Here is a 20,305-nt window from a genome sequence, read left to right on the forward strand (position 1 = left end):
GAGGGAGGGAGGGAGGGAGGAAGGAAGGAAAGAAGACTTTAATTTGCCTCTGGAGTGAGAGTGAGGTTTTTACTTTGCTTGTGGGTATTTTGAGATCTGGCTTCTCTAGAACCAAGACTGACACACACACAAGGTGCATGATAGCAGTAACTCGGAAAGCCAACCACTAGTGGGGCTCCTTTACTTCTATCCTTACATCTCTTCTCATTCTGCTTTTTTTCTCTTCCTTTCAGGGACTTCTGTCAGTTTTTAATGAGAGAGAGCGAATACACAGAGAGACAGAGACAGAGAAAGACAAGGACAGAATAATGAGTGTACTTCTTTGGGGATAATATACAAGAAATAGAAATGCAATATAGGAGATTTGTGTAGAGAAGGACTACCCTCTTACCTAGAGAACAAAGGAAAAGGTTAGGGTTCATTGGTGAAGAAAAGATTATCCAAGTTCTATATTAAGAAGGCCCAGTGACGTTGGCAGAACACAAGCACAATCTTGACTGGCATGTCTCAATATTTGGCAGGTAAGACATACCTGTGAGTTAAACTTAGGCTCTCGTCACTTTGGACTGAGCTTGGGAGACCATTTTGCAACAGGTGTTTGCCCCCATGGCCTCTTGATGCCATTTTGGTTGGACATGATGTGAATGACTCCATTTTGCACACTTAACCATCATACTTCTTGGATCTGTTTATCTTTGCTGTTCAAGTGATTAGAGGGATCTCGTGGGTGAAATGGGGAGGGGCTCAATATTCCATCCCACCTTGAAACTAGAAGGCTCCTTGTCATGAAATCTTGACTCTAGAAACTCAGACATCTTTCCTCGGGGCTCTGGCTGCACACACTGACAGGGACAAGAGTCTCTTGTACAACTTTGCTTTCAGCTGAAAGCTAACACTGGTGTTTGTCACTCTTCATTGTGTGGCTTAAAGCTCAGTCAGTGGAGTTTCTGTGCCGTGAGATAAAGGGAAAGGGTGGAAAATGACCTGCTCTCTCTGTCGGCATTTGACGTTCCCCCATGTGTTCTCTTGTAACAGGTGAAATACACATAGGCGGCCAGGAACATTTTTATATGGAAACCCAAAGCATGCTTGTTGTTCCCAAAGGAGAGGATGGAGAGATTGACATCTATGTGTCTACACAGTTCCCCAAATATATACAGGTAACATGGGGTCATTGAGGCGAGGACATGGCTAAATGGTTTCTGACAGCAAAATGTACAAGAAAAATTACAGGCAACTACACATTAAGTACTTATACTCATATGCAATTGGATATTAGCAACTCTAGATTTTCCTAACTTAGAAGAGGGTTTCTATTAGAGAGAAGTCTTTGCTTGTGGACCCATAGCTTTATGCAACCAGCAGGCATCTTTTGATGTCCTCTTGGCTGTTAAGAAACAAAGGGAAAATGGGAAAGGCCAGTCCTCTCAAGCTGACAGTGCCTCATTCACAAGGGGCAGCTAGGAAACTGTACTGGAAAAGAAACAGCAAGGCACTAAATCAGCGAAGTAACAAATGACATGAGTGGAGGAGTTAAGAGAAAGGCGAGTGTGTGAGGGTCAGAATCACCCAGGGAATCTTACAGATAAAGCAGCCTTTGTTTGCCTTTGTAATACCATGAGGTCAGGTGGTGGAAGAGAGGTTATCCATCCCAGGCAGTTCTACAGCACATACACCTCTCTTTCATTAACCCACCTGTCTCTCCTAAAAACATCAGTTGGCTATATCCTGTGTCCCAGGGAATGCCCATGCAAGAAAGGAGATGATGCCTGCCTGAACTGGTCTAAGCATTGAGGGAAAGGTCAGAAGCAAAGTGAAGGAACCTGGATGTGATGGGTACCAAAGGAGCCAGAGGAGGAGAGTGAAGCTGTGAACAGCAACACTGGGAGGGTGTGACACCAAGAGGGACCAGATAACTGTGTTCCATTCCCTGTGTGACAGGATGGCCAAAATAGGAACCCACATCCTGGAAAGATTGGTCAGTGTTCACAGTAAGGATTTGAGAAGTGGAGAGGCCCAGGGCCTTGACATCTTACTGCTTCAAGAAACATCCCTCGAGGGATTATTGTGGAAAGGATACACTGGCTGTGGGTCTAGCAGGCACAGAATTATCTCACCACTATGGAAAGAATGAGTTCATGTTAGCAATGTCAATCTAGCCAGGAGAATAGTTGTTGGTAATGGTAAGGGTTTTAGGCACTTTTCCTTTCTGTCATTTATCATAACCATATGAACTACGTGGCTTGTGTCTCGTATTCAACATCATGGAAACAAAATGTGCAATTGTTGTGACACTCAGGGGGCAGGCTTCCTGTTAGGATTGTGGGTGTGATGATGATGGCCATAAGTCTTGCTCATGATGGGCCAGAGCAATGAAAACCATTATTGTTGACAGGATATAGTTGCTGCAACCTTGAAGCTCTCAGTCAACAAGGTCATGTGCCATGTAAAGCGTGTTGGCGGGGCATTTGGAGGGAAGGTGGGCAAGACCAGCATTTTGGCAGCCATCACCGCATTTGCTGCTAGCAAGTAAGTGGGAGAAATCTGTTAAACAAACTGAATGTGAAGTGAAATCTTAACACTGGGACATGGAATGAGGAAGGATCTAGACTAAGGCTATTTAAGATCACACATTACAAACCAAAACCTGAACAAGATGCCAGCTTATTAAACTTCTTTGTCTTTTATTGCCAAGTTCTGTAAGAAGCAAAATAAGCACCAATTACTGAAAATATGATGAAAGCCATTATAAAAATATTATAATACATTGGCTAGGCAGTGGTTTAAAGGTGCATGCCTTTAAACTCGGTGCTTGGGAGGCAGAGGCAGGAGGATCTCTGTGAGTTTGAGAGGCCAGTTTGGTCCACAGAGTGAATTCCAAGAACAGCCAGGGTTATACAGAAAAACCCTGGCTCAAAAAAAAATAGATATATAGGTAGGTAGGTAGACAGAGAGACAGACAAGCAAGCAAACAAATAAATAAAATATGCACTACTTGGAAAGTCAGCAGAAACAGGTCCCAGGTGGGTGGAGTTGTCCTTAGCATTGATAGTCTGAACTATTTGCTTATGGGTCAGATACATAACCCACTTAATCTCCCAAAAACCAATCAGCCTCTCTTTCTCTTCCTGTGCTTTCCCGACCATGTCTGTTTGCCTGTCTGTCTTTCTCTGTCTTTCCTCTCTCTTGAATTAATAGATGCTTTTTGGGTTAAGTTGACATTTATTTATCTTACTGTTTTTCAATGAGGATTTAAAAACCTCACCACATAGAATATTTCCTTTGGTGTCAACACACCTAGAAAGCATAATATGATTGTGAAATAACAGCTAGCTTGTTTGTTTGTTTGTTTGATTGATTGATTGATTTTTATTTTCTGTCTCAGACATGGTCGCGCAGTCCGCTGCGTTCTGGAACGAGGAGAAGACATGTTGATAACTGGAGGCCGCCATCCTTACCTTGGAAAGTATAAAGTGAGCAGAAGAATGAGTCAGGGAAGGATTCATGTTGCAATGAGAACCTTCGTAAAGGCAGAGAGCAATGTTTGGCTACACTGACAGGGGAAGAACAAGCACATGGACAAAGGTGTCTGTGTCGGGTTTCCTTTGCGGTGTCGGGTTTCCTTTGCGGTGATGAGACACCATCAGGGAGGAAAGGTCTCTCTCACCCACAGTTCCATATTTTAGTTCATCATTGAAAGCAGTTAGGGCAGAAACTCAAACAGGGTAGGAACCTGGGGTCAAGATTTGATGGTCATAGAGGAGAGGTTAGTGCCAAATGGCATGCTCAGCCTGCTTCCCCATCACTCATTAATTAAGACAATTCTCAGCCGGGCCTGGTGGCGCAAGCCTTTAATCCCAGCACTCGGGAGGCAGAGGCAGGCGGATTTCTGAGTTCGAGGCCAGCCTGGTCTACCAAGTGAGTTCCAGGACAGGCAGAGCTATACAGAGAAACCCTGTCTCGAAAAACCAAAAAAAAAAAAAAAAAAAAAAAAAAAAAAAAAAAAAAAAAAAGACAATTCTCTACAGGCTTACCTAGAGCCCGATCTTAGGCAGACATTTTTCTCAGTTGACCTTCCCTTCTCTCAGATGACTCTAGCCTCTGTCAAATTGACAGACAAACCAGCCAAAACTAAACGGTAGACAGATTGTCTGCTTCTTGTACTCCAGTTTAATTACCACCCGGTTCAATGGGTGCTCAGCAACGCCAGTTTGAAAGAAAGTACTAGCTAGAATTGAGCATTACGGAATGAATGATTGGGAAGCATGTGACTGTATGTCCATGAAAGTTGATCTGATAACCATTCTTTCCACACAGAAAAAGGTAAAAATAGAATAACTTCTATAACAATGGTGCTATATGAAATTGCAATTATTTGCAGGTGGTTCCTCATTTTTTTAATATATCAAGTGTATTGTGAAAAACTATGACCCAGAAATTCCTACAAAAGCTTCTACAGTAGAAAATAATTATCTTTTTGCCTCTTAAGAGATTATTTTACATTTTAAAGCGGGCTGACAGCTTTAACAAATAACCGAAATCTCTCGGGATCTTAAACCTTTACTTTGTTATTTCTTACTCAGGCAGGGGCCTTGTAGCTTGCATGGGTTGGAGGAGGGGAGGGCTTGCTCCCATCATTCAGGGACTTGCTTTTCTAATAGCCCCTTTATCCCCTCAAACTGCTCTCTGATAACGACTGGGCGCAGACAACTATTTAAATTTGCATTTAACAAAATAAAATTAAACTAAGATTATGCTGTACACAGTGTTTCAAGTACACAGTGCCCACCTGTAATTGTTGACTACCATATTGCAAGTGTAGACAGGGAATGTTGTCGTAGTCCCTAAAAGTTCTATTGGAATCTGTGTGGGGACCTGAGTCCTCCACGAGCCTTCTGCAGCAGGCAGTAGACAAGGGGATACCGGTATACTTGATCTATCAGGTGCCAAGCCTGTAAGTGGTAGACCTTGCTTCTGTCTAGACATCTTGGGACTGACTTTGGCACCTCGATGTGGGGTAGCTAGGAAATGCAGTCTTGTGTGCCCAGAGGCCAGCCTGAGAGAGGCTTAGAGACCCAGGATGAATTTAAATTTAACTTCACACAAAAAGAGTGAGACCAAGTTGTAGATGTAATTCTGGGGCTTTTCTACTCTTCCCCCCGCAACTTGTTCCCAGGTAACGACAAGGTGTTTCTGTGGCCATCCTAGCCCATTTTAGCTCTTGAGTAAATGACACAGAGACCTAATACATCTATTAACAGGCTGCAGTCACTATGCCGGGCAGGTACTCATCTCTCCTAAACCTCCACGGTTGCCTACTTGCCAGCCTCATTTACCTGCATCTGAGTCTTGCCCTGACTTGCTCTGGTCCATGTGTGTCTTCATGGCTGTCCTGTAATGGAAAATCCTCCTGATACTGCCCCTCTTCTTTATCCTAATGGCTGCTCTCTCACGGCACCCTCATGACTAATCCTCTTGGACTAATCATCTTCCTTCCTTCTCTCCCCTCCTCTCCTCTCTCTTTTTGTTTGGAGCCTCCTGACTGGGCTGGGAAGTCCTGCCCAATTCTCTTCTGCCTAGATAACTGGCTGATCAGCTCTTTATTGACCAATCATAGATGATGGAAAACAACCTTTACAAGTCATCGAGACTGGAAACGCTCTAAGTATCATGGCAATGCCAACATCCGGACTGCAACCAGACCTCCTGGCACAGCAATCAGCATCTGAGTACACAGTACACTGAATAGATTGTTGGCACGTCATGTGCCATAACTGGGCTTGAGCCCTGACAGGAGGGTGACATGACCTCTCTGGATAGGATGGCCTTAGCAGTGTGAGCATGGAGCAGGTGGCCTCCAGGAGTAGGATGAATACAGACAGGAAGCAGCTGAGTCTGAGACATGGTTGTGAGCAGACAAGCTCCAGAGCTTATATTGTATAAAATAAAATAGTATTTGTTGAAAAACTTAGCACCATATGATGAATAAGGCCACGAAACACAGCCTGGAGCTTTCTAAAAGAAAAAAAAAATCTGGAAGCAGTGAGCATTCTGTAAGGAAAATGATGATCTTGTTTGTGTAAGTGTTGGGGGGAGAAATGAAAACAGGTCATTGAAACAGAAATATCTTTCACCTAAATGATCCTTCATTCAAAAGACTGGACCACAGTTGTGAAGGACATCGCCATGGCAGTGATGGTCACTGGTGGAGAGAAGTGTGAGGACAGGAAATGAGAGTAATTACATCATATAGTTATATAGTGATACATTAATTATGTAATAGTAATGATTATTTCTCTAAGGAGCACCGGCTGTGAGAGCCGAGCTCAGCTTCTGTTCTTCCTTGATGCAGCCTAGAACTTAAGCCAAGGGAATGATGCCGCCCACTGTTAAGACTGATCTTCCCTCTTCAGTTAACTCAATCAAGATAATCCCTTCCTGGGGTTGCTCACTGGCAATTCTAGATCTGTCAAGCTGATAATTAACACTAACTATCACACAGAGTCTCCTCAATATCACTAAGCCAGCTCTGTAGCCAAGAAACAGCTATCAAATCTAAATCCGTGAAGCTTTTCCAAAGTACAAATAAGCAAACTTTGACCTCCTGAACCAGTATCAGCAGTCAGCTCTCTCCCCCAGGCTGGATTCATGAACGATGGCAGAATCTTGGCCTTGGATGTGGAACACTACTGCAATGGAGGGTGCTCCCTGGATGAGACACTATGGGTAAGTGGTTTAGAGGAAGTTCTCATTCTTCAAAGAGTAGTACATAAAATGATTCAACTCAGGAAATATTCACTCTTTACATAACATTTAATAAAGGACTCGCTGCAGAATAGCAAAGAGTTCCTGAAAACCACGGGTGGATGGAGCTAAGAGATCTTGGCCAAGTCTTTGCCTATGTGTCTGCTTCCCATACCTAGATGTGAGCACTAGGCCGAGCTTTGAAAATTAAAGGTAATAATTGAGAATAATTTAAATCCTTTAAATTTATCTTACAGCAAAATGTATTTAGCTAGGGTGTGAGGTTTTTGCTAAGAAATAAAGAGAGGTGCTGTTTCCAGCCTGGCTTCATTCTGAAGTGTCTGCATGGTTAGGAAATGCAAAGAAGACCAAGGTTTGCTCACATCGCTCCTGGGTTTCTTCAGGTGATAGAAATGGGACTTCTGAAGATGGACAATGCTTACAAGTTTCCCAACCTACGCTGCCGGGGCTGGGCCTGCAGAACCAACCTTCCATCCAACACTGCTCTGCGTGGGTTTGGATTTCCTCAGGCAGGGCTGGTCACTGAAGCCTGTATCACGGAAGTGGCAATCAAATGTGGCCTGTCCCCTGAGCAGGTACTCTGGTCTCATGAACGACGATGCTGATTATCTGAAGAATACCTGGGGAGCCTTTGGGGACCATTGAGGTTAAAGAATTAGGAGATCCAGAGAGTAAATTATTTGATTGAGTTTACCCAGTCAACTAGTTAAAAGAGTCAGTGACCAAGTTTAGTGGGCCTTGCCTTACCCATACTCCACTAAAAAAAAAAAATTGTAGGAAACATTATTTTAAAAACATGAATTGGATGGACTAGAGAGAAAGCTCAGTAGTTATGAGTATAGATTGCTCTTCCAAAGGACCTGGGGTTCAATTCCAGGCACATCCACACACTGTCTGTAACTCCAGTTCAGGGGGATCTAACACCCTCACATAGATAAACATTCAGGCAAAGCATCAATGCACATAAAATAAAAGTAAATTTTTTTTTTAAGATTTATTTATTTACTATATGTAAGTACACTGTAGCTGCCTTCAGACACTCCAGAAGAGGGCGTCAGATCTTGTTATAGATGGTTGTGAGCCACCATGTGGTTGCTGGGATTTGAACTCTGGACCTTTGAAAAAGCAGTCGGGTGCTCTTACCCACTGAGCCATCTCACCAGCCCAAAAGTAAATTTTTTAAAAATCCAGAGCATGGATTGGATTTTTGCACACACACACACACACACACACACACCCCTTCAGATGTCTAAGGTCGAGGTACAGCAGCTGGCATTGTAGGCTCCCCAAGCTCATTCTTTAACAGTAACTGGGTGTCATGGGAAGTATCCAGGATTTCATGCAAACTATTAACTCTCTGGTAAGGGCACGGCTTCCCACGGCCTCCTCTCGGAGAAGTTCACCATCCTAATACTGATACGCTTACCTCAGACATCCCAGTCCTCGGGAGATAAACCATGTCCAAACCATAGGAGCAGCATGCCCACCACCTCAACCTGACAGCCCCGGTTCCTAGTTCCCTAACATCTCAGGTGGCTGTCGCAAGGTTTGTCATTTCAGCTATTAAGTTGTCACCCGCTAGTTCTTTAACTCTCAGCCTCAACTTCATTCATTAGCAAAGATAATTCCCCCTTTGTGGCCTCCTCCACCCCAGATTCCAACGTGGAGTTTAGGTAGGGGAGACATGCTGAACTGTCTCTCCCTTTCTCTCCTCCTCTGCACTGGGGCCAAGAGGGCAGGAGAACCTAGGAGTACCTGGGAAAAGGCACGCGCGCACATGCGTACGCACATGCGCATATGCTCCGCCCTGTCCTCTCTTCTCTCTTTGGCACCTTATGCAGACAGACCTCACGCAGCCATACCTCTGACAACCGCACCCCTTTGCCTCCTGCTCCAGGAGGCCTGGAAAGCCCAAGCCCTTAGTTCGTCTGCATTTTCCCTCATAACACTAAACTCTAAGACCAAAGATAGGAGCCATCTTCTTTATGTCTCTTAAACTCTGTGCAGCAGAAAGGAAAGGGGAATTACACGAAGACATCCCTTCCAGTCCAGAATAGTCTCTTAAAAATCTATTTTCCCTTGGATGGCATGTTGTATCAAGTTCTACGTTCTCTCTTCTAGGGATCCGAGCAATTGTTAGGGGAGTGGTTTGTGAAAGGTGTGTGTTTATAATAGCCTCCATCCGCTTGTAGAGGTAGCTGGCCATAACAGTGGGAATATCTCAACTAAGACTACAAGGCAGTTGGTGTCTTTTGCTCTCTGCTGAGAGGCCTTATTGTCAATTCTGGGAATACTGTAACAGTGTATATGGGGTGCCGCACATCTGGGGATAGAATCTTCTCATTCGTGGCTACCTGCGTGAGCTACCCAACACTGAGCCAGTGACACGACAGACATCGAGATTAGAGGAAGCTCAGGAGACCCCACACTGCCTTGAGGGACTAATGTTAATGCAGTGGTCAAGTCACTTTCTTCAGTGGCGTATCCACTTGTCAGTTGCCCATGCATCAGAAAATAGTGTCCCACCCATGTCTGTGCAAGGGATCCCATACCACAAAAACGCAGGTGAGGAAGCTTGTTGGGAAGAAGACAGTTTCCGTGGGGCTAGGGAGGGGGGATGAAAGAGGAAGTCAGATACTGAAGACAATGAAAATTCTTAATATGCCTGCATGAAACTCTCAAAAGAATTTAAGAGTAATCTCGTTTGTCCTTTCCCTTAGCCATTGGCTGGACTTAAACAAATATTCCTATCGGTTTGCTTCAGGAGTAAGTAGCTCTATCTTGCCATAGCATCTACACAACCCATATTGCTTAGCCTGGGCACCTTTCAACTGATGCTCACAAGAACTGAGAGTCAGGAGTGTCCCTGGACCATACTGAGATGCACAGGAAAAGAGGTTTAGGACTCCATCTTATAAACTGGCACAGGAACAGCACAGAAACAAGTGAGTCCAGCATAGTCAATTGGGGTTCCGAGTGAGGATGAAGGGGATGCTGTGCCTTTATCAATAACTGGGTAGAACCCAGTTTGGCCCTTTTAGGATGGGTACAGTGGGGGAAGAGGCCAGTAGGTGGACACAACCTTGTCTTCTGAGCTTCCCTCTCATTTTAATCTCTCCTTTCATAGGTCCGATCCATAAATATGTACAACCACATTGATAATACCCACTACAAGCAAGAGTTCAGCGCCAAGGGCCTCTCTGAGTGCTGGAGAGAGTGCATGGCCAAGTGTTCCTACTCTGAGAGGAAAGCAGCTGTAGGAAAATTCAACGCAGAGAATTCCTGGAAGAAGAGGGGAATGGCTGTGATTCCCCTGAAGTATCCTGTGGGTTTTGGATCAGTAGCCATGGGACAGGTCAGTGCTTCAGACATATGTGGGAATGTCACCTGGTAGAAGCCTGGGGAAGCAAGGGTGTTGAGGAAACTTCCCCCAGGTTGAATTAGCTATATGATGGCCCTGCCCAGGTTGTGCATGGCAAAGCCTGTACTATTCTGGGATACAAAGCTCCTCTGCACAGCCCGGGGGCATTTTAACAGTTAGATAGAAACATTCTTGGAGGGAAATGGGGGCGGGGGACCTGTGATTTATTCCTGGCCCTGGTGCTAAGAAGCTGAGATAACTGTTCTGAGTCCCAGACGTTCGTGTACGAGACGGGAGCAGAAGACCTCTGGGACTCCTCTTCCAGCTGTGTGACTCAGTGTTTCTAGACATGAAACAGAAACGGGGAGTTGTGGGGTACTGGGTGCCTGACTTCCTTGCTAGGTAGAGTAAACTAAACCTGGAAAAGGAAATTATTTAACTTTTTGAACAAAGTCTCTGGAGTTTTTTCTCTTCATAACTACTAAGAGGGAAGAGTGGGTACTGTTGCTATGGTTTCTTTAGCTGACTAAATAAGTCTTTGCTTAGCTACTAAATCCCACATGCTTTTTGCCTCTGGTTTTGAATGAAACGTGTGTGTAATAACTTGTGAGGGACTATAGTATCCTAGCTTACTGTGGAGCAGCAATGCAGACACCTTATCTAAGTTTTTTACATGTATATGTGTGTATTGTACATATACACAGAGACACAAGCACAGTGATGCACGCACAGACATGGACACACAGACATGCACACACATAGATGCAAGCACAGAGATGCACACATAGAGAGATGCACACACAGAGATTCACTTATAGAGATGCACACAGAGATGCACACACAGAGATGCACACCCAGAGATTCACACACAGAAATGCAGCATAGCTCTCACATCACTTGGTAGTTCCTCCATGTTTCGATGTGTCTCACAGAGTAATAACCAGGAATGAGTGGGTCTGTGGGATGGGGATCCATTGTTGTTTAAGCTGTGTGCTGAAGGCCATGAGCACTGGGTAGGAAGGCCCTTCCCCTCTCCCCAGCTTTATCCTTTCACCCAACCAAACCAGCTGAGCTTGGTATCATCCTTAGAGCCTGCATCCTTTGCAGGCAACCTAAAGTAGGCACGTGGAAGGCACAGAGGACAGTTCCACATGGTTGTCTTGTTGGAGCCTCTCATTCCTTGCCTGTTTGCACAAATGAAATTGAACACAGAGAACACAGAGCCACTTAGCCATCTGCACAAGATTTTCTCAGATGAGGGAGATACTCAAGAGGCGTGGTCGAGGACAAAAGCACCATTATTGAAAGGGCAGGGAGGGACAAACTGATACTGGGGAAATGATTTGCGAGCAGTGAATTCTGGGGAAAATGTATTGCTACTTAGCTAGCAGCTAGCGGAGAGATGAGCCAGGCCATCGGCCCAGGAGCAGACAGGAGCACAGAGAAGCGGCGTGGATCCTGTTGAGTCCCGGGTTGAAGGTCACAGGTGTGGGTAGAATGCCTATAGATAATGGTGGCCATGGTATAATGTCTTCTCCACCAGAACTATCTCAAAAGGTAGTTTGAAAACCAATTATCAGTTATCCACTGGGCTATAAGTCTGTGTAGATTTCCTCTCCGGGAAATCTGAGAACTGGCTGAGCAGCGAGGGGCTTTTGCTGTTCTTGCAGAGGAAGGGGTTCAGTTCCCAGAAACCGTGCTGTTCAGCACACAGTGGCCTGTAGCTCAGTTGCGGGGGATCTGGTAACCTCTTCTGTCCCCTGCAGGTGCATGTGCGTGTGCGTGTGCGTGTGCGTGTGCGTGTGTGTGTGTATGTGTGTGTGCGTGTGTGTGTGTGTGTGCATGTGCGTACACATGAGTTTGTATGTAAGTATGTGTGTGCACGCGCATGTGCATGTGGTTTATGATGTTGAGTGTGCGTCTATCACACACACACACACACACACACACACACACACACACAAATAAATTATCTCATTCCACCCTTAGGAAAACCTATAAAATTTGTGTTATTTCATTTTCACAGTGAGAACACTAAAGTTCAGGGAGTTTCAAACGTCTTCCCCACCGCTCCACAGCTGGTAGAATTTAGGCCAAGGTTGACACTCGCACTCCTGTCCAGGCGGCTCTGGAGACCCTTCTCCTCAAAGCACTGTCTGACTGGAAGTGAGGTGGAAGTCAGCTGAGCGGAGGAGGGAGGAGGAAAGGGCAAGCCGGGCAGCTTTATCCTTAGAGCTGCTAACAAGTCTCCTTGCAGACCGTTTGTGCTCAAAAGCTTCACTTAGGGCTGAGTGGAGGGGTTGGGATCTGTCACACACGGAATGCTTGCTGGAAGGCACACCCAGAAAGCCTTGTTCTGCAGCAAAACAGGGGAGGGAATTAGGGATGAGCCTCGGAAGGCCGGGTCTGGTGGGTTGGTCTGCCAACTGACCTTGATCTCATCCAGTTGCTTTCCGGAAAGAGACAGCAGGGTTGGAGGGGGGCATAGGGATTTGTCTCTTAAGGTGCAGTTTCCTAATTAGGGGCATTTAAGGGCATGGACATCTCCCTCTCCCTGTCCCTGGGGAGATGAACTGTTCAAGCTTATGTGCAGAGACATTTTGTTTAAATGCGAATGTATGCACACCTAGGTTGAGGAGGAGTGGATTAGCTGTCTACACACACAGTTACAGGTCATCAGGCTAGCGGTGGCAGAACAAACCACTCAAAACCCTCAGCACTCCAAACCCCAGACCCATGTCTTCCTTGTCTCATGCTGCCTTCCGGAGCAGAAGCAGTTCCCACTCCACTCACTGTTCAAGGGTTCAGATACAGATCACCTATAGGTTCTTCCATTTCCAGACTGTGAAGCCTGAAGGATGCCGATGGTATCTAGTTAACCCATGCATGTTCAGGGCTTTTCACAGTGGCATAGAGTAGGGCCCAGATGTCACAAGGCTGAGGCACTTGGGGACTCTTAAGATGATAGCTAACTTCTCGCCAAGCCAATAAAGTCTTCTATACTCAATAGTCATCTGGCTCAGCTTAGTTGTGCCAGTTTTACAGCTGGAGCTTTGTAGAATTATCTTTTGTGGTGCTAAGAACGAACCATGCGGTGGTGCCACTTAACGGAACCAAATTTGACACTTGTAATGGCTAGAGGAGTTTGCAAAACCGAGTGGAACAAATTACGCAGCAGCAAACTGCTGCCCCGGACCAGCAGACAGAATGCCTCACCAGCAGGCTTGTACAATGGAGAACACATGAAATCCAGTGTAGTTGTAGCTTAGTCACACATAATAAGCCCGTCTGTGTGTTCCACCCACCTTCAGCAGAGCCAAGGAGGCAAAATACAGAATCTGTAAACGTGTGGGATAGATGGAATCACTGCTCTAGCAAGTTCACGTTATCAAGCATAATCCAGTGCCTGTACATCTGAGACGTTGTGCCCAATTCAGAAGGAGGCTTAGGGTGTGTCCCTACCAGAGTGCTGTGAGACATAATAGAACAAAGAAGCCCAGAAGTGACTGCCACATCTGGCACCACAGAACAGGATGGCCAGCTAAAGAGGACAGTGCTTCTTATCTTTATTTGAGAAGAAGTGCCAGGACCATGAAATGGTGTCTTCAGGAATCGTGTAAGCTCAGTCTGTCACATCTCTGCAGGGCTTTTAGGAATACTGCCATGCTCTGACTGTCCCAGCACTGGGCGCATGAGTATTTGCCCTCAGAGGTAGTCTTTCCTTATTTTGTTAACCAGGAAAATGGAGATTGCATTCACTGTCTTCCTTGGAATGGTGGTGATTTCAGCTTACTTACTGGGGTCATGCACAGCTTTGGATGTTGGAAAAAGAGGCAGTCCTCCAGGTGTGGTCCACAGGTCACACGTGGATATGAAAGCCCTTCTGGTGGGCAAAGAATTGATCTAGGCAAATAGGCCTCTGTGTGGGGTTATATGACTGACTTGCAGTTCCTGAACTCCGACTGACTTGGGCTGCTTACAAATCTGAGTAGGAAAGTCTTGGTAGAATTTTAGGTTTAAGGAATGGAAAATACCTTGTCACCAAAATGTTCTACAGATCTTTCTTATCTTTGCAAATCCCTGATTAAGCTGGGCACAGTGGAGGGAAGGAAGGGTAGACAGGAACTCCAGACCCTGCATCACACTGCATCACACTGCACCACACTGCGTCCACATTCAGAGAGCAGGGAGCAGGGAGCCCTGTCAATCAGCTTACTTCATGCTTTCCACGTAGTTAAGACCCCTTTCCATGTAGCTTTGAAATGGTGCTGTCCACATTAGGGTAAATTTTCCCACTTCAAACAACCCAAATTCCTGACTCCTTTATTAGAATGTCCAACGATTTCTCTCCTAAGTGATTCTAGGTTTCTGCAAAGTTGACAATTGCAGGTGACACAGTGAGTTAGACACCATGGTGGACTGTTCTAGCCCAGGGAGACATGGGGAAAAGCCAGTGGTAAAAATCTGTTCATTTAGTCTGGCTGCTTCTGAGCAGAGGAGCCTCTAATTCTATGAGCAGTGTGGTTGCTTCCATGGCCGTATGAGGAACAACACAGTCAGATGGTTGCTCCAGAGGTCTGCGGTACTGTGCCAAGATGGTTTGTGGTGGTTCTCAACTTGTGGGTCATGAGTCCTCTTGGAGATCGAAAGACCCTTTCACATGGGTGGCATATCAGATATCCTGCACATCATATACTTACATTACTACATACAAATTTACAAATTCAATGCATTTTTAAAAATTTACAAATTTATACAAAATTAGAGTTATGAAATAGTAAATAATTTCCTGGTTGGGAACTGTATTAAAGGCTCGCAGCGTTAGGAAGATTGAGACCCTCTGCTCCAGGGTAATCCGAGGCCAATCTGCAGCTAAACAATGACAGCGTCTCAGTGTATCTTATTTGGATTTGCATTTTGGGGTCTGTGCAGTGTGCATACAGCCATGGGAATGTGTGTGCACACAGCTCTTCTCCTTCTCCTTGACCTATGTTCTCAAATATTTGCATTTTAAAATGGGAGAAAACCCTCCCCTAAATAAAGTAACCTAAAGTGTTGTTCCTCTCTAAGGGAGACAATCCCTGGAAACACCCATGTCCTCAAATGTCCTAATTAGGATCGCTGTCCTACAAAAGACACAACGCTGCCAGAGAGCAAGGGTGATCACTATGCAGCACTTGTCTGCCCTGGCTGTGACTGAGCTATATATATATAGCCTGGGGGGAGGGTTAGAGGTGTTTTAGGTGCAGCGACTGGTCAGAGCACCTCTCTGAGTCATCTGTTCATCCTCTCTTCAGGCAGCTGCCTTGGTTCATATTTATCTGGATGGCTCTGCACTGGTCTCTCACGGTGGGATCGAGATGGGGCAGGGTGTGCACACTAAAATGATTCAGGTAAGAATGCAAACACTGGGTTCTGTTGGGTATGTCCTCACTGCCATGTTCATGAGAGAAGACCTTGAGCATATTTCTCTGTCCCAAAATTAAATGGGCAGGAGGCTGTCAGTTTGACAGCTTAAACGTTAAGCTATTAGCAGAAACTGGGTAAACAAGTCGATTCTGTTCCTGCGCGCCAGAAAAGCGCGTGCCAAAAGACTGGTTTGTTTTATCGCTAAAGAAGGTTCCTGTTTGTTTTCTGCTTTCATTTGGATACACTGACAGCTGAAGTGTCCTTTTCTGAGTTTTTGCTGGGTGGTGAAAAGATGTGTAAATTCTGATGGATTGCAATGTTTCTTGCCCTTTTTATATTAAGGGCTCTGAACAATCAATAACATAAATCAGACTTGATATCTCTAAGCCAGTGTTTATTAGCAATTCTACTTTAGGGTCCTTCTATTCCTGTCTGATTCTCTTCCAATAAAAACTGCTAAGATGTTGCTGGTGTAAGTTCGTTCCTTGTCGTGTTATTTCCAACTAGCTTTACAAAGAATAACCACTGCTTCCTGACATTGCAAATTCCTAACCTTTCCCAAGCGGGATGTGCCTGCCTATAATCCCAGCACTCTGGAGGCTGAGGCAGGAACATCAAACTCAGGCCAAACTTGATCACATGGTGACATCCTGTCTCAAAAAATAAAGCAGACAAGCGAAAGGACATTCTTAACACACACGACTTTTAATGGTGGCTTGGGAGGTGTATTTGTAATTAACTCTACCCCAGGGACTGAAAAAGTCAATGAATATCCCTCAAAATAGATATATGATCTTCCCAGTGATGTTTTCTGAAAGTGACCCACCAGGTGAGGAATTGCTGGATCGTGTGGTCCAAGTATTTGGAATTACTCAACACATATTATTAAATTGTTTTCCATAAAGTATCTGTAGCATTTTTACCCTGAACAAACATTTAATTTGATGAATTATTGAAAAAAAAATTTCTTTTAAATTATAGGGCCTTGGGATGCGTAGGGTTGGCTTTGGTTTTATGCTGCTAATACGCGAGAGTTGTCCAGTGACAACTTTTCAGTGAGAGTTCAGTGATTTCTACTTAAGCCAAATAACTAATGTTGAGAGCCTGTGCACTTTGTCTAGATGCTTTTCTGAGAGCCACTCATTGTGGAAGGGCTCAGGATGCCTGCCTGTGTCCTTGGCAAGCTGTGGACAAACTCTACCAAGCATACTGTTAGCCAGAAAGAGATGAATTTTGAATCAACTGAAATGTTTCCAGCAGCAACACTATAGACTAAAGCAACCTCTGAGTCCCACGCTGGCCCTCAGCTCCATCACCATTCTGTGCTCCTGAGGGCCATGTCCTTCCTGAGAGGTGCTCTGGTCCCGCAGTGTGTCCAGAACTGTGTGAGGACACCATGCAGCCCTTGTTAGAGTGGAGTCCGCTTTGCTAGAATTTTGCAAAGCTCAAGGTGTTGATTTCGTTAGTGCAGAGACTTGATGAAACTTTTTCCCCTTGCACTAGCCTGGAGCCTTACTGCCTTTTCCTGGGGTTATTTCACATGAGCATAATCAAAGGAAAAGGGTGTGTGTTTAAAACTCGGAGTCCAGACTAGCTACCAGGATTTTAAAAGGGAGGGAATTTTGTACCTGAAGGACGTCATTGTTCTGCTCCTTTATCCCTGTCTTGCGTATGAAGGCTGCACACACGTGCTATGCCAGCCAGGCATGTGCTGCAACTAACCAAAGTGTTTGAAATGAAACCACGTTTAAAATCCTAGGTGGTGAGCCGGGAACTAAGGATGCCAATGTCCAGTGTCCACCTGCGTGGGACAAGCACAGAAATCGTCCCCAACACAAATGCCTCTGGAGGCTCTGTGGTGGCAGATCTCAACGGACTGGCAGTAAAGGTAGAACTCAGTGCAATGACATCATTCATTAACCCTTCCAGGTCAAATCCACAGTTGGAGATCAGAGGAGAAGAGTCATTCATCTCTTAGCATCTCTTCCATCCAGGGCAGGACAGGAGCACAGACCCAGCAGATGACATAGCATTCAGCAGTTGGGCAGCAAGTCCTTGTAATTTCACCCCTGACACCCCAATATCCTCCTCCTTCTGTGTTCAGTCAGCCTCCTACCTCTTGCCACGGCCTTTGGATGATGTTCTCTCTCCACTGCCTTTCACTCTGGCTTCTTGAAAACTTAAATGTGCCCAGAAATGTGACCTAGGGTAGTGTGTAAAGTAATTGTCTTTCAGACCAGTACAAGTCTGACAGCCTCACACACAGAGACGTCCCTGCATGCAGACTTTCATGTCATCCTCTACTGCCTTGATAGCCTATGCCTCTTTACTCCTATGTACTTCCAAGATAACTCGGTGGGATGCTATACGGTGATGTTCTGACACTGATGTTTTCATGAAATTAGTAGAACTTTAACTTAAAATCATTTACAGGATGCCTGTCAGACCCTTCTAAAACGCCTTGAACCCATCATCAGCAAGAATCCTCAGGGAACTTGGAAGGAATGGGTGAGACTCATTGGCTCTCTATGTTTTATCATCAAAACTAACAAGATACAGAATGGCAGATGTGTGTGTGCGTGTGTGTGTGTGTGTGTGTGTGTGTGTGTGTGTGTGTGTGTGTGTGTGTGCTATGTTTGTGGAAAGGGCAATTCAAAGACACTGTCATTGCATGATAACAAATAAGAGGCCCCACTGCCCCTGGCATGTGGGGATTCACATGCAGTGGGGGAGTAGTGTGCCTAGGAATGTTTCTTTTATAAAGAAAGATGATATGCATGCTACAGCTCCTGCCGTAAGCTATGATTGATGGATGTTCTGTTCTGTGGAGCCTAGGTGCTTCCTGGATAACAGCTGCTTGCTCTTTTCCTTTGCATTCAAAGTTCATAGAATAGAAAAATCAGTGCTTGGATCATTTTGTAATACTCACATAGACACTCATTTAGAGATGGAAAACCCGAGGCTGGAGACATGGCTCAGAGGTTAAGAGGGCTATGTTGCTGTTCCAAAAGGCCTGAGTTCAATTCCCAAAATACGCATGGCAGCTCTGAACTGTCTCTAACTCCAGTTCCAAGGGATCTGATGCCTTTTTCTGTCCTTTTTCTGCAGATACTGGATGAGCATACATGGTACACAGACATACCTGCAGGTGGAACCACCCATACATGTAAAGATAAAACAAAGTAATTTCTCAAAATCAGATAGGAAACCAAGCCATGGGTTATGATCTATACAAATCATAGATACCCAGTGGACCAGAAACATCCACCTGCTTTTTCTGATATACTGGCAGTCTAGTTAGAGGAAAAGACCCACATTCTAACATCAGCTAGCTAACTTTTCAAAATGTCACATTATTAAGTGTCAGATGGCATGGAACATCTCATCCAACCCTGGCGCAGCTGTCATGCTGACTGCTCTAGATTATTAGCTGTGCAATATCAAAACGTGTAGGTTTGACAGTTTATGTAGAGTTCTGCTTGGAAAGATCTCAGGGCTGAGGTTCCTCAGTGTGAGCATGCATGCTTAGAATTCTGGTGGCTCAATTCAGCCACCCACATCGCACATGAAAGCTCCTGCTATTTCATAAAGGCTCACGATGTAACTAATAATTAGCGGAATATGAAACTTTACAATCTGTTCTTGGCGTCTTTGTCTTTCCCCTGCCTAGTGTTTCCTGAGCCCAAAAAGGTTGAAATGGCTGTCTTGAACCAGGAGTACCCTCTGTCGTCATCTTTTGCACAACACTGGCCTTGCATCCCTTGCATGACAGACAGACACCTCCGCTGCAAGGCTGCGCCTTACACCGTTCTCTTAGACTTGAGAATTTAGACCTGACCTTTGCTTTTCTGTTTAGTAGTCAGCCATATGCACTTGCAGAAATGGGAGACCATTTTATATAATTGGTACAATTTAGCAAAATCACTGCTCTCAACTGAAACTGTTATGGATACATGATATAAAATTAAACATCCAACCAATGTTTCCAAAAGTTGGTCATGTTAATAGCCTAAGTCCTTCCAGATAACTGAATGGATCTCTCCATAAGCAGACCGTGGTGGCCATTACAGTTCAGCTTATGAGCATAGCGTATCATGGCCGACATTTATTACAACCATATGCTTTGAGTACTCCATGGATGCTTATGTGGGTGGGGCATGAGACAGATGATGATCCAGCATTGAGTACTCCATGGATGCCTATGTAGGTGGGGCATGAGGACAGATGGAGATCCATCTTGGACCTTCATCATTATTGCCTTACTTAACACATAATACAGATAGAACTAAACTCCTGAGCAGTTCTTTCAGGAGTCTTTATCATACCATGTTCTGTTGGTCCCTCACAGGCCCAGACTGCTTTTGACCAGAGCATCAGTCTCTCGGCTGTTGGATATTTCAGGTGAGCTTGAAGAAAAATTTCAGTACTTATTTGCAATTTTGTCTCCCAAAATGACTCATTCCCCTCAGTTATCCTGGTTAGTTTTAAAATGAACTTATCTGATAGTCAATCCAGGTATCCAGAAAATACCTTTTCTGGGGAAAATATTTCCTATGGTGAAGGTGGTTCGGATCACACTGTGGCCATGTTGTGGCTTTCTGGGAGTTTGTGCTTGGAATCCACAGCAGGGGCCTTTTGTTGACAATGTCATTTGTCCCTAAAGTGAGGAGACAACTAGGAGGGGCTGGATGGTTGAAATTAAGCCAAAAATAAGATAGGCACCTCCTGGATGTGTGTGTGTGTGTGTGTGTGTGTGTGTGTGTGTGTGTG

The 20,305-nt window shown here is 45.0% G+C and overlaps 1 protein-coding gene across 3 annotated transcripts in view; it reads left to right on the forward strand.

The window, feature by feature from the left end:
- Aox1 (aldehyde oxidase 1) overlaps positions 1-20,305 on the forward strand; it is a 76,165-nt gene that overhangs the window by 46,143 nt on the left and 9,717 nt on the right. For all 3 annotated transcript variants that reach the window (XM_021197507.2, XM_029538920.1, XM_029538921.1), the window contains 10 exons: positions 1,036-1,160; positions 2,396-2,529; positions 3,386-3,473; positions 6,640-6,726; positions 7,149-7,340; positions 9,893-10,120; positions 15,424-15,519; positions 17,295-17,423; positions 17,969-18,043; positions 19,884-19,936. In XM_021197507.2, the coding sequence (XP_021053166.1) occupies positions 1,036-1,160; positions 2,396-2,529; positions 3,386-3,473; positions 6,640-6,726; positions 7,149-7,340; positions 9,893-10,120; positions 15,424-15,519; positions 17,295-17,423; positions 17,969-18,043; positions 19,884-19,936 (1,207 nt within the window). The remainder of the gene's footprint in view (positions 1-1,035; positions 1,161-2,395; positions 2,530-3,385; positions 3,474-6,639; positions 6,727-7,148; positions 7,341-9,892; positions 10,121-15,423; positions 15,520-17,294; positions 17,424-17,968; positions 18,044-19,883; positions 19,937-20,305) is intronic.

Source organism: Mus pahari, chromosome 5 (assembly GCF_900095145.1).
Source record: "Mus pahari chromosome 5, PAHARI_EIJ_v1.1, whole genome shotgun sequence".
Lineage (NCBI taxonomy): Eukaryota > Metazoa > Chordata > Mammalia > Rodentia > Muridae > Mus > Mus pahari.